Source organism: Vanessa atalanta, chromosome 20 (genome assembly GCF_905147765.1).
Source record: "Vanessa atalanta chromosome 20, ilVanAtal1.2, whole genome shotgun sequence".
In the NCBI taxonomy this organism is placed as follows: Eukaryota; Metazoa; Arthropoda; class Insecta; order Lepidoptera; family Nymphalidae; genus Vanessa; species Vanessa atalanta.
The window spans coordinates 2,861,318-2,876,111 of NC_061890.1; the positions used below are offsets into that span (position 1 = coordinate 2,861,318).

At 36.4% G+C, this 14,794-nt stretch overlaps 1 protein-coding gene across 1 annotated transcript in view; it reads left to right on the forward strand.

Moving 5' to 3' along the window:
* Positions 1-11,661, forward strand: part of LOC125072092 (fatty acid synthase-like) — a 28,431-nt gene extending 16,770 nt beyond the window's left edge. Inside the window, exons 24-40 of the mRNA XM_047682603.1 lie at positions 166-336; positions 577-707; positions 841-991; positions 1,827-1,998; positions 2,148-2,260; positions 2,980-3,138; positions 3,255-3,383; positions 3,920-3,999; positions 4,127-4,282; positions 4,574-4,825; positions 5,375-5,528; positions 8,727-8,931; positions 9,176-9,326; positions 9,517-9,685; positions 9,934-10,110; positions 10,300-10,402; positions 11,095-11,661. Of these exons, the coding sequence (XP_047538559.1) occupies positions 166-336; positions 577-707; positions 841-991; positions 1,827-1,998; positions 2,148-2,260; positions 2,980-3,138; positions 3,255-3,383; positions 3,920-3,999; positions 4,127-4,282; positions 4,574-4,825; positions 5,375-5,528; positions 8,727-8,931; positions 9,176-9,326; positions 9,517-9,685; positions 9,934-10,110; positions 10,300-10,402; positions 11,095-11,648 (3,027 nt within the window). The 3' untranslated portion in view covers positions 11,649-11,661. The remainder of the gene's footprint in view (positions 1-165; positions 337-576; positions 708-840; positions 992-1,826; positions 1,999-2,147; positions 2,261-2,979; positions 3,139-3,254; positions 3,384-3,919; positions 4,000-4,126; positions 4,283-4,573; positions 4,826-5,374; positions 5,529-8,726; positions 8,932-9,175; positions 9,327-9,516; positions 9,686-9,933; positions 10,111-10,299; positions 10,403-11,094) is intronic.
* Positions 11,662-14,794: the final 3,133 nt, after the last annotated feature.

Sequence of the window (14,794 nt, forward strand, 5' to 3'; positions counted from 1 at the left end):
TAATATTAAGTATTCTTTAAAATGTAAATGCGCTTTCAATCATTAACCTTTGAAGTCAAACCAAGCACCGTAATATAACAATACGAACTTTTTATGATTTGAGATTTAATGCATGTTAATTTAAAATTCGAAAATTATAGGTAATATATATGTTTTCATATTTAGGGTCAATGGGGAACGTACCGTCATTTACTCTTAGGTGACTTGGATACAGTTCAGGCCCATCATGCCTTTGTAAACACCGTCACTATTGGAGATCTATCTTCATTGAGCTGGCTGGAGGGACCTATCAGAGAGAATCCAGATTTCAAAAACCCAGACAATATTCTTGTGCATGTAAGTAATAAATAAAATTAATATAGTCTAATGTGTTGTTTTACGTGTCAACAAGTTTTATAAAAAAATTAAAAACTGTCAACTAAAAAAGAAAGTGAATGAAATTGTTTAAGGTAATCTACGTTTATCTATCAGTAGATTCCTCCACATGTTCATCCAAACTAGCCTCGATTGTAACGTAGCGTGGTGAAAATCTGTCCAAATTAGGATTTTTGTAAAAAAGGCATTTTTACTATGCAGATATACTGCGCTGCTTTAAATTTTCGGGACGTAATGACTGCAATGGGGCGCGTGACGGTCGATTCCATCGCAACGGGCAGACTTGCACAAGAGTGCGTGCAAGGGTTTGAGATCGTCGGCAGAACGTGCAAGTTAGTCCAAGATTATAGTCCATATTTTTAAAAAAAATATTGTAAAATCTTTTATCGTACTTAATCGACAATATAATGAATTAATATAATAAATATTGTATAAATAATTTTTATTTGAAACGTCCTCTTTCAGTGGTACACGAGTTATGGGCATAGTGATAAATAGTGGTTTGGCTAACATGGTGGTAGTGGAGAAGACGCTCTTATGGGCCATCCCTGATGAATGGACTTTCGAAGAAGCTGCAACTGTGCCTGTGGCTTACGTAACTGTATACTTTGCATTGGTAAGTGTGTTATTAAATGCACATGTAATTTCAATTGATCAGAATCAATAAATCAAAATAAATTCAAGCTTGATGACAATTCGCCGACAAATTATCTATCTGTATCTCCAAAACTTGCAATCATCTAATTATTTCTCGTGACAGATCAACCTTTTTAAAAATGTAATATGGATGTATATTTGTTTGTGCCAGTATTAAATAGTATGCCTAATAAAATAACATGCATTAAAGTTTAACAAATTATTAGACAACTAATAACAATAATTATTTTATATGTAAATAATAATGTAAAATAAATAGTTTCGATTATAATCATCATATGTAATGAGATATAATTAATTATGACATCCTATGACGTAACACCGCATTGGAGGTGAGGGTTACTCGTTACATATTTAAATAGAGTCGTACATTTGGACTCAAAATAAGTTATACCGTGATATCTAATAGTTCTTTGTGCTGTGTGTAGTTTATTTAGCTGGTGTTGAAGGTGAACAGTTTTGAAGGAATAATTTTTTCAACGACACTAAGGGTAAAATGAAGGTATGAGTAACCAAACAAATTCGGTCTTGTGTTGGGTTGAGAATAGAAAGAAATAGAGATGAGATGAGATAGAGCTATTAAATTTAACCAGAGACCAATTTCGAATTGTCTATAACTTACAGATATACAGATTAAATTTATCTGTTTTTTTTCCTAACTACATATAAACCACTTAACATTGTTACAAAACCTAACGTAATATTTTTGTGATAAATATGTATTAATATAAAGATTTATCATCTGGTTTATAGACCGCGTATTATGAATTATCTTTAATGTATCACTGTAACAGGTAATGATGGGTCAGATACAAAGAGGAGAATCTATCTTGATCCACGCTGGTTCTGGTGGTGTTGGTCAAGCCGCCATCAACGTTGCTCTTCACTACGGATGTGAAGTGTTCACTACTGTTGGTACTCCGGAGAAAAGAGCCTTTATCAAGAAGCTTTTCCCACAACTTAAGGGTAATCAAATTGAGTTTTTCGTTCTTGAAGATTAAGATGATTCGAATTCTAAATGAATGAATGAGTTTTTATAAATACACACGTGAATAGCTCAGATTTATACATTATTATATAGAGATTTGTTTTACCCTCTCACGTTTTCTTTACAGACAGTCATATCGGTAATTCTCGCGACACGTCCTTCGAACACATGGTCAGAAAAGAAACAAACGGAAAAGGAGTTAATTTGGTACTCAATTCTCTTGCCGATGAGAAATTACAGGTATTTTGGGTGAAATATTTTAACTCGAAAATCATATCCATCTTTACAATAAAAAATTACCTAATTTTTTAAAGTGATATCTTTACATTTTGCATACCTCAATCAAGATTGTTAGTGTAGCGTCTTATTAATATAGCGTTATTTTAGAGGCGTTTTAATTGTAGGTAACTTTTGCAAAATGTACCATGAGATTAATTCCTTTTCTCAGTAATATTATTATTTTATAAGCAGCATTATTAACCCCAGAACTTTTATATCATTCGACGATGCAGATGCTTGAACTGCAGATTTTGAGGTCACAAAGTCACAGGTCAAATTCTACGAAAGTCCAATCCACTACCTACGTACTAGGATTCCTTTAGGAAATAGATAAATGAAGTTAGTTATGATGAAAGAATGATCCCACTCTTCACTCCATGCAGGCGTTGATATGGCCACCCAATTAAACGTATTTTAATCAGTATTATAGGTAGAATAGTAAAGGATAAGAACATATTTTGACGCCACACTTGACAGAAAACTCACTTTTTGGCCAAATATCAAACGCGCTTAATAAGGTAGTGCTCATACTCAAACATCTGCAAGGTCTCACGCGGTACTTTGTCAAGATTTTAGACCACCTGACCCGTGGGTCATTTAAGCGACATTTTAAGGCAAACTTACTGAATGTAAATGGAAAATTAACTATTTAACAAGAAATATTTGCAATCTTAATTCAGGCTTCGATTCGCTGTCTCGGATACCGCGGTCGCTTCCTAGAAATCGGAAAGTTTGACATTAATAACAACACGCCCATTGACGTCTCCTTCTTCCGCAATGAAATCTCCTTCCATGGAGTTATGTTGAACCTCCAGATCGAAGATGGCGAAGCTTTTAAGGTATCTATGGATTTCATATTATTTTCAAATGATGCCTTGAATATTATATTAACAAAACCTTTGTTTATTTTTTTTTATACGTAAATAGTTTAGTATATTAAAATATAAATTTACAGTCACTTACTGAACTGCTGGTTACTGGTATTGCGAGCGGCGCTGTTCGCCCGCTCACGAACTGCACTTTCGAGAAAAACGAAATCGAGACCGCATTCAGGTACATGGCAGCTGGAAAGCATATTGGTAAGGTAAGTAAACTAGAATTTGTCATACACTCTTACTGTCCCTCTTAAACTATAGATGGTCAGCGAAAATAAATCGTTACACTTGTCGTGTATAATATTGATATTGTGATAGGCATTATGATTGTTGTTCCTTTAGTTAAAATAGGTAGGCTGATTGACAATTGTGCTATCTAAAGATAAGTGGGATATTATCATTCAACATCCTCAATGCTTCGTTCCTTGGGAACTAAGATGCCTCTTTTGCCTTTTGTTACAATGACTCACTTACCTTAAATTTAGTATTTTTAATATTTATGTTTGTCGTTTCATTCAATCCACAAACAGCAATAGTTTTGCCCACCCAGAGAGATTTACACAAAACCCTACCACCCATGATTAGTTTACTAACTCTGTGATAAAATAGTAGAGAGTTGTAAATAACTGCACCCATTTGTGCTAAACATACTCGTTGAAATGTATCGGTTGTTGGTACACTAGACACTGAAGTCTTCGATTTCTAAGCAAAAGATATTATTCATACATACACAAAATTGTTTCAGGTGATTATAAAAATTCGTGATGAGGAACGAAGCAGTCGTTTTATAAAACCTAAGAATATATGCATGGATGCTGTTCCAAGGTCTGTTATAAATAATCGTGGAACAAAAAAATATACATTATAAATAATACATTAATCTCTAACACCAGGAGACTTATCAGGTGACTTTTCTATTGATACACAACGAATTTTGGTTTTTTTTTTCTAGGTACATGTGTGATAAAGATTTAGTGTACATCGTGGTAGGAGGTCTTGGTGGCTTCGGTTTGGAGCTTGCAGATTGGCTTATCTTGAGGGGAGCTAGGAAAGTGCTGCTCACCTCCAGGAAAGGAATCAGCAACGGTTACCAATCATCAAGGCTAAAGTAATTAACATTGCATACATTTTTAAGGTCAAAATTACTTTTAATCCAATACGCAATCTACTTTTATGTTGCGGTATCGAAAATGGAAAGTTGACAAAGCAAAGCAACGTAAGCTTGTAATTTTAGCAAAGTTGGACTAAGGTTTCCTTCTGAGAAGAAGTCAGCTTTGTTGCTAATTACATTGATTCTTTCTTGGGTAGAAGGAGACGATAGAAGGAGAATTCGTTTTAATATTTCATTGGTTGTTGTAAGTGCAAACTAATATGTTTGACAATACTTAACTTTTAACAGAGCATGGGCGGGCTATGGAGCTGATGTACAAATTTCAACGTACGATGTCACAACTGAAGAAGGATGTGAACAAACGTTGAAGATGGCGAACGCTATGGGAACTGTCGAGGCGATATTCAACTTGGCAGTGATATTGAAAGATTCCATTTTCCAGAATCAGACTCCAGACTCTTTTAAGACATCATTTGCTCCCAAAGCACTGGCTACAATGAATTTGGACAAATTTTCGAGGAAAATGTGCCCTAAATTAAAGTGAGTTTTCTATTGTTATCTCAAAATACTTAACTTTACAAAACGAGTAAGCTCTGCACTGCTTAAACGCAGGAAATGATTATACCTTGGAGTAGCAAGCATGTTAGTAAAGAAATTTCACTCGTACAACTCAAAATAAAAGTATAATTTATTCAATTAGACTTCTTATAAGCTCTTTGAATCGATATTTTAATAATATTTGTTATTATGAAATAATACCACCGGTCCAAAATGTAGATTCCGTGAATAATCGCGATGTTTTTAACATTAATTTTAAATTTCGATATTGCTAAATAAATAAAACCCTGGGTATTGTATTATAGAATTGAAACCCCTACTTTAAGAAATATTAACTTTATCCACACGAAAACCTGTTGTTACGATTAAAATGTATTGTATTCCTATTATAATATTGTGATGTGAATATCAGGTTGACTTTCGATGAACCCCCTCGGTCATCACATAATCAATAAAATGACTCAGCGTCTGAGATGAATTACACAATTAAGTCCCAATTGTTTTGAACAATCACTTCTCTATATTCACCAGGGATTTCGTGATATTCTCATCTGTATCTTGCGGTCGCGGTAACGCTGGACAGACCAACTACGGTTTCTCCAACTCTGTGATGGAGAGGATCTGCGAGTCGAGAAAGAAGCTCGGTCTCCCCGCGCTCGCCATACAGTGGGGTGCTGTGGGTGACGTGAGTTCCTCAAACTAATTGTGTGATTAATAAGTTTTAAAGGTAACGCTTCTGTTATAACGTTAGGATGGCCGTTAGCGAAATCCTTAAAGCCTTCGATCACAATATCGATCAATTATTAGTATTCTAGTGCGGACCTAACAGTAAATTTATTTAGATTACTTTATTTATTCCACTAAAATTAAATAAAAAAGCGGCCAAGTGCGAGTCAGACTCACCCATGAAGGGTTCCGTAGCAGCAAGTAACAAGGTTTACGTTTATGAAATTCAATGTTTTATTTTTATATTTGAGTTGATTTAATGAAAGGTAAATTGCGATTGACGATTTATAACGTATTAAAAAAACTACTTACTAGATTTCGTTCAAACCAATTTTCGGTTGAAGTTTGCATGGTAAAGTACATCATATATTTTTTTTAGTTTTACCATCTCTTATTTTCGAAGTAACAGGGGGGCACATTTACAGGGGGGCACATTTTACCACTTTAGAAGTCTCTCGCACAAACTATTCAGTTAAGAAAAAAATGATATTAGAAACCTCTATACCAATTTATAAGACCTATCCATAGAAAATGATAGAACCCCACATATGGGCTTGAAAAAAATTTTTTTTTGAGTATTCGTTCTAAATCTGGGGAACCCCCAAAATTTATTGTTTTTTTTTTCTATTTTTGTGTGATAATATTAATGCGGTTCATAGAATACATCTACTTACCAAGTTTCAACAATATAGTTCTTATAGTTTCGGAAAAGTGGCTATGACATATGGACGGACAGACAAACAGACAGACATGACCAATCTATAAGGGTTCGGTTTTTTGCCATTTGGCTACGGAACCTTAAAAATGCATATAAAATATGTTAACATCACTGTTAAGAGTTGACATACAACACACATTTTTTGTTAAACAACAGTTTTCTCAAATAAATCTTTTAAGACTGCAGATCCCGAGGTCAGTGAAAATGAAATAAATTTGGGTTTCCTATCAAGAATTTCTCAGTAGCACATTGTAATTTGTGACAGAGAATGGGTGCCTGTGTTTTCTCACCCACTTTTTTTTATATGTATAAATATAGGTGGAAAATTAGCAGGAGACTCACCTGGTGGAAAGTGACTACCAACCCCCATAGACATCTGCAACACCGGAGGCTTGCAGATGCGTTGCCGGCGTTTAAGGAAGGAGTACGCTCTTTTCTTGAAGGTTACCAAGTCGTATTGGTTCGTTAAACCACCGACGAAAGCTGGTTCCACAGAGTGGTTGTGCGGGGAAGAAAATGTCTTAAGAATCGCGCTTTTGTGGATGTTCGGACATCTAGGTGGTGCGGGTGAAACTTAGAGTTTTGACGAGATGTCCGAAGGTTAAATTTAGCAGCCGCGATTTATCTAAACAATTCCTCGGAACATTCCCCTTGAAAAATTCGGGAGAAGACGCAGAGTGATCCAAGATCTCTACGCTAAGCCAAAGGATCAAGCAGATCGGAAAGGGCTTGATCGTCAATAATTCGAACTGCTCAATGGTGGATACGGTCAAATAGAAGGAGCTGGTACTGGGGAGCACCCAGCTTGTCTTGCCTTGCTGAGCACACCGAGCTTTTTTGTTGCCAATTTGGCTTTGCCTTCCAATTGTCTTGTTATTGGAATGTTTTCGGGTGATAGAACGCAGCCTTGTGTAACACCAGCATTGACGAATTTTAAGTCAGAGCATGCACCGTCGACAACGACCTTGAAGCTCTGATCTGCCAAAAAGCTGGTAATCCAATTGCATAATTTTCCGGGTAGCCCACAGGCAGGATGCTTCGAAAGAAGCGCTTTGTGCCACACGCGATCGAAGGCCTTCGCTATGTCCAGACTGCCTGCTAATGCCTCCCCCTTGCTCTCAACTGCTTACGCCCATCTATGAGTAAGGTAAACTAGAAGATCATCGGCTGAGCGACCCCGACAAAAACCGTACTGGCGGTCGCTAATCAGCTGGTACGTCTAGATACCTAGAGCTGGCTGTCGAACGTACGTAACGAACTTCTCTTAGAACGGACTCCATTACCTTGGAGAACAAGGAGTTGATAGCTATAGGCCTGTAATTGAAGGGGTCGGAGCGGTTGCCCTTTACGGTTAAGATCGGTGCCAACTAGGGAGCACATGTCCGTAGCACGATTGGATCGATGCCATCGGGTCCACTCGACTTATGAATGTCCAAGGAAAGAACCACTGTACGAACTGCACTTTGCTGGAATTTAACCTCCGGCATCGTGGTCTCAAACCGCGGGATTGTTGGAGGTGACTTTCAAACCTGCCATTGAAGGCTGCCGAGTCGTCGAGAGCAGATATCACCTCTGAGTTAAACACACACCCCAGCTCGTGGTACAAAGGAATGTTCCAATTTGTACCCGGGATAAGAAAAAAAAGCCGTATCGGCAGAAGAGTATAAATGGGTCTCGGTGTTCAAATTGGAGTTAAATCCTCTTATGTGGCAGAAGTCCACAGTGAGGGTAGTAGGGGTTGCCTTATGATACCTGTCCCGCTTGCCCCAAACAGTGGCGAGCGCAAAATTGCCTCCCCCAGAATTCGGAGGGCAGCTTGGGCATCCCTGCTCAGATGGTTTACGTCCTGAGCATGGATACCCAGAGAGGGATTCTCCACCGCAGTTACTGATAGTACCCTCCTTGGGTAATGTAACCAAATTTTGCACAACCATCATGTTTTGGGGGAGAGGGATCGGGCCTACGGGACTCTCACATAGCGGACGACACGCGGTAGCATAGCTACCATTTTACGCCGATTTTAAGTGAGAGAGTGGTACTTCCCCGGGTATGCCGGCCCATTCGGCTGCAACCCGAAGGTATGCAGTGTGGCAATATCACCTGCACGAATCAAGGCGACGAACATTGTTCAGAATGTCAAATATACAATATAGATAGTCTATAGCCGCTCAAAGAAAACAAAAGCTTAACTTTGAGCGGATTGGTAGTTTTACGTCAATCCCGCCAAAACAAATAAATGAAAACAGTTTTTTTTTTAAAAGTGTAAATAAAACGGACCTTTGGCATGATTTTGAACCGCATATATGTAGATTGTATGCTAAGAGATCTATTATGTCATTTATATCTACTTTCATATATGTTTTCAATGGCTTATTGAAATTTAAATAAGTATAAGTTATCAACAAAGACTTCGACCATAACTTTTTCATATTTATTTAGGTCGGTCTCGTAGCAGACATGCAAGACGAAGACGTCCAATTGGAAATCGGTGGAACTTTACAACAAAGGATTTCCTCCTGTCTGCTATCTCTCGACAAATTCTTGAAACAGGATGCCGTTATAGTGTCCTCAATAGTTGTAGCCGAAAAGAAAGCTGGAGGCTCTGGCTATGAAAAAGCTGCGGAAGCAGTTGCGCGGATTTTAGGTAAGGAAATCGACCTTTATTTGCTGTAAACAGCAAAACAATATTATTAAATCTCGGAGTAAAAGAGCTTGAGAGAGAAGTGCTGGTCATCAAGTCATACCCACAATTTTCTTTTATTTTGAAGAATACAACTGCCCATAAAATATAAGATAGAAGAGTGTACAACCCGATTCTTAATGAAGTTCTTAGTTAATCTATAACAACTCTCTCGCACTACCTTAATGTAATATTCTCTGATTTCTAGGTATCAACGATCTAAAGACAGTGTCTCAGCAAGTGGCTCTTGCTGAATTGGGCATGGACAGTATGATGGCGATCGAGATCAAACAAACTTTAGAGAGGGAATTCGAGATGTTCCTGACAGCGCAAGATATCAGATCCCTGACATTTGCTAGGTTTATTGTTATTTCCATACAATTGTGATATATAAAATATTAGCTATAAACGCGCTACTTTCATTGGGGTCCCAAAATTAAAATTGTATTAAGATGTTATGTTTTAAAATTATTTATTAATTGTAGTCCATTATTTTAATTAAAATAATAGATAAAAAAGCTTTATGACTTTATCATTACGTAACAACAGGCTAGTAGAACTAGCAGCTCAAAAAGAAATGGACGCGTCGACATCAGCTCGCTCTGTCATCCCTGATGAGGTCACCGGTCTCAAACTCCTGATGAGGAATTTTGGTGATGAGAAATTGGCTTATGAACCTTTTATATACATGCCATCTATGGTTAGCGATGGCTCAGAGGTAAGGAAATTGTAGCTCTCTCTCATCTCTCTGTATCTCTTGCAAAAGTGCCTGTAAGAGCGCACTTGAATAAAATATAATTAGATTTGTTATATGGAAGTTCAGATAGAGCTTGTTTAATGTTTCAATTTATTCAACTAATTTTATCTCTTTTCTAACATAGTCAATTTGAAGTGATTAACACTGAACTGAATATTGGCATGTTGTTATTACATAACACATTGAAAAATATGAAAAAATCTTTACAGGTCGATGTATTAGATAGCGAAAAAGAGCTGACAATGTTTCTGTTGCCTGGTATAGAAGGTTGTGCTTCAGGAATGAAGGCCTTATGTAATGGGCTTAAGATCAAGACTTGTGTTTTACAGTTTGGCTATGAAGAGAACCGGGATACATTAAGCTGCTTAGTCAAAAGACTGTACAAGGTATGGACTCTAACAAGGACTAATAAAATCTTTAATCCGAACAGAATAATATAATAAATTCTAATGAATAGGATAGACCATAAGGAAAAGATTACTTGTTTCTTTTCGCATACCTTTTTCCTGAGGTTACATTTGATTGCCTTAATATCATCAATATTTTAAACAAGAAGGTTGTTCATTTTGTTTCAGATAGTTAAATCAAAATTGACTTCTGGAAATCCATACATACTTCTCGGATACAGTTTTGGTACCCTACCCATGCTAAAACTGGCAAGCTTGCTGGAAAGCGATGGTTTGTATCTTAAACATATTTCAATACTAAAACGATATTGCAATGTAAATTATAGAGCGCTCAAGGGTTTTTTTTTATGAAAATATTAATTAGAAGTTGACAGAGATGAACCAAAGAGAAATTAAACTGTGCGTACCCAAATCAGATGTGATAGGAGAAGGCAAATTATGATTATATTATTGTTAAATAGAGCGCATCTCAACCGACGATTGCGGGCTCAAACCCAAGCAAGCACGACTGAAGTTTTATGCGCTTTATTTGCGCATTTTTTTAATTCATCTTGTGCTCCGTGGTGAAGGAAACCATCATGAGGTAACCTGCATGTTTCTAATTTCAACAAAATTCTGCCACGTGTGTATCCACCAACCCGCATTGGAGCAGCGTGGTTGAATGAGCTCCAAATCTTCTTCTCAAATAGAGAGGAGACCGTAGTCCAGTAGTGTGAAATTTGTAGGCTATTACTGAAATAAAAATTTTTTATTAAAATCTAAAAGTAATTATACATTGTCGACTTATTCTACAATTTTAACCATATGATCGTGATTTACAGAAATGCATAAGTCTTAAGTAATTTCCCAATATTTTGCGGTCATTCTTGATAAAATCTAAATTCCGATTTTATCTTAACTTTGCGGCATTTATGTTGTCCATAGTAATTATGACTTGTAACAAACATCAAATTAAACCTTCAGGTCTCGATGGCATAGTATTCTGCATAGACGGGAGTCCGGACTTTCTCTACAAGTTAATTACCTCGACACTTTCTATCTCAAGTGATACTCAACTTCAAAACAGTCTGATTTGTCGAACCATGGAAGTGATCGCTCCGAAAAATGAAATCAAGCAAACATTCATGAAGAAACTCGAGGAAATCGAATCGTTTGACGAGAGACTTAATTATGCAACAAAGATCATTCCACCAGAGATAAACTACTCAGATAAATTTGCTAAATTTATTGCGATTGCTGTTTTCAACCGTATGAAAATTATTCTTGATCAAGACGAATTGAAGAAGATCAAAGCTTCAATAGTTCTATTGCGTCCGAAGGAAAATCCGTTCTTGGTGATCGAAGAAAATTATGGTCTGGAAAAATTCACAGACGGTACCCTCACAGTTCATCACGTAGATGGTGATCATGTTAGTATAGTTGAGAATAAGGATTGTGCGAATATTATAAATAAAGTTTTAGCTGAAAATTATTATGCAAAGATGGACAAGAAAATTGTATCGAGTATGGTCGACTAACCGTGTTCAGAAGGCGTTTAATCAATAAAATGTTTATAAAATTCAGATTGTGGTACAGGTTTAATGGTGTCTGTTCTTGTAAAGGATTTATATTAATTCTATTCTTCTTTAGTTTTAGTTTTCTTGAATATAATGATATATAGGTTTTTATATTCACAAAATTATCATTAAAAGCAGTTGTTTCTTTCTTTTTATCTTTATTCACATTTATGTCATTAGAAAAAACAAATGTCTTCAAAATCTATACTTGCTACAATAATGATACCATAAAGAGAGTTCGAATTTTATGAGTTTGTTGTTCTGGAACCTGAATCCCTATTTGAAAACTTTTACTTGGTCTTGTGCAAGCTCGTTTGGGTAGATACCACTCACTCATCAGATATCTACCGTCAATCAGAAGTACTCAGTATTGTTGTGTTCCGGTTTGAAGGGTGAGTGAGCCAACCAACTACAGGCACAAGAGGCGTAACATCTTTGGCCCTAAGGTTGGAGGCGCATTGGTGACGTCAGTAACGATTAATATTTCTTACTTTCTTACCATTAGGTGGCCCATATGCTCGTCGATATATATCATTAAAAAAAACCATTCACCCTTTAACACTTTGATTGCCAAAGCTAAATTTGGAATTTTCTGTTAGTGGCCCATACCTTTTTTTTTAATCAATTAATTCTTAAGTACAGCAACTACTATTTGTGGGTGTGTTTATGGTTTTAGTATAAATATATTATATTTTACATAATATAGCTATATATCACGCGACGTCGCGTGATGGGCCATGTGCAAAGTACATTCGCGTCGCGTTATGGGATATCTCAGCAAATTTAGGGGAATTATGAGTTCAAATGTAATACAAATGAAACCATTTTTAGTATTAATTATTTTTATTTGAATTATATAACACAAAAAATAAGAAAATATCAAAGAAACATGGAAAATAAAAAATCTTCTAAGCATTTTGGACACCAAAGTCTATGCAGCAGCTTTAGCAAATAACTTCTATAATAAATTACTATTTACTAGGATAACAATTAGGAACATATTTTCTTATCAGTCTTAGTAAACAAATCAGATCTCAAGGTTTATAAAAAAATATTTGGTAAATTAGTTTTTGGTACAAGTAACAAAAGGCCCAGAAATGTTTTGAACTCTTCAACTGTCAAATCTTTCCATCTTGAAGTACGTGCATGACGATGTTCACTGGAACTTTTCATACGTTCGGCGTATCTGTTTGTGCACTCTACGATCATTCTCAAATATTCTTCATGGAAAAAGAGACAAAAGTAATCTATTGGTTGAGATGGCGGTTCTATATGCAGCTTTGACTCTCGAACGAATGGTATTTGCTTCATGGACGAACAAGAAGTACTCCAGTGTGAAGTTGAGCCTTCGATGGCAGGTTCAGGAGACTCATGTGGCAGAGCTGACTCTTCAATCGTTTCATTTAAGCCCTCCCTTTCTGTAGACAAAACTCGAACTTCACCAAAGGGCGACTGAACTCCTTCTTCATCTTCATCCGACTCCAGGGTTGAGCTGCCTTCATCATCATCACCCAATAAAAAATCTTCGTCTTCATCACTTCCCATAAAATCATCATCATCGGAGTTTTCTAAAGCGTTGAGAATATCCGATTCTTGCAATAAAACACGTTTAGATTGCACTCGCGAAGGTATCTCATTTGGTCGTTTTGTACCTCTAGAGGTACCAGGTTGATAATCACTCATTATAAATATTAATTTATTATAAATATTATAAAATTTTAATACAAAAAAACGTAAAATTTGTTCAAAAGCGACTAAAAGCAATCAAGAAAGCCGTCCGCACGAGCGGCGACACTTAAGCGTACTAAACAATTACGTAACACTAAAACAATCGCATGATTCTCATGGCCACGCCCACTTTACAATAGCTCAGTTCTTTCTCTAGTGGCCCATAACAAACACATTTGCGATAACGCTCCGGCCCATGCAATACACTGCATACAAAACTCTACGGACACTTCACGCGACGTCGCGTGAGGGGCCACATCGAAGAGTATTGGGAACACGCGACGTCGCGCGATTGGCAATTAACGTGTTAAAAGCCACAATATTTCAGACTGACAAAGGCTATATAATAAATAGTATATTTCTATTCAAAGCCAGAAAATAGTTTTTTGTTCCAAGTTATATGTCCAGACATAGATCATTAAATGCAGTTATGTAGATTCAAAATAAAATAATAAATAGTGTTTTAATTATTTCATACCCATGCTGGGTATCTTGCAAAATATTATAATATAAGTTCCTGAACACGCTGCTTGCTGTACGTGTGTATCAGAAAAGAGCGATCGTGAACTTACTGCGGGTGCGGCAGCGGAAATTTAAGTTTATCTCGTTTTTCTACGTTGATATTTCATAAAGTAATTGAAAGTTGGCTGAGATAAATATTTATTTATATTTCTTTATTCTACCCTTTTGACTAACTAAGTACAAATTACTTAGTACAAATCATTTCTGATATTAACGCACTGCATATGAATTTTGATACTGGTGTGCGATACGTATACGTACGAAAATTTATAGAAAATATTTTTTAAATAAGACGCAGCAAAACATGGGAACTAAGATGTTGGGTCCCTTGTGTCTCTAGTTAAACTGGCTCATTTACCATAAAATCGGAATATAACAATACTAAGTATTGCTGCTTGGCGGTTGAATATATGACTAGCGGGTGGTCCCTACCCGGAAGGGATTGCACAAAGAAAATTGTATTTAAAAATATATGACCTAATACCTATAATAGTTTATGGCCACTTGAAATCTGTTACAAATCATTTCCCGCATTCATTTCCATAGCGGTATGGTATTGTTATCATTAGAGATGTTCTCTTGACCGATTTGCCTTCATTTCTACGGAACCAGATCACCACTAAAATTTTATGCTAATATCACAAATCACGACTAATTACAGAATGAATGAACTCAGTTCTTACTAAATCTTTATGTCTACCTTTCACCCTTACTTTTTTGAGAGCAGCAGTGGATATAGGTATGTGCTGTGCAACCATTGGTGCAATGGCAAAGGAGAAGTTAAAGTTTCTTGCTGCTCTAATGTCTATGGGCAATGGTGTCGTCTCATCATCAGGTGGCAAATTTGCCAATTGAGG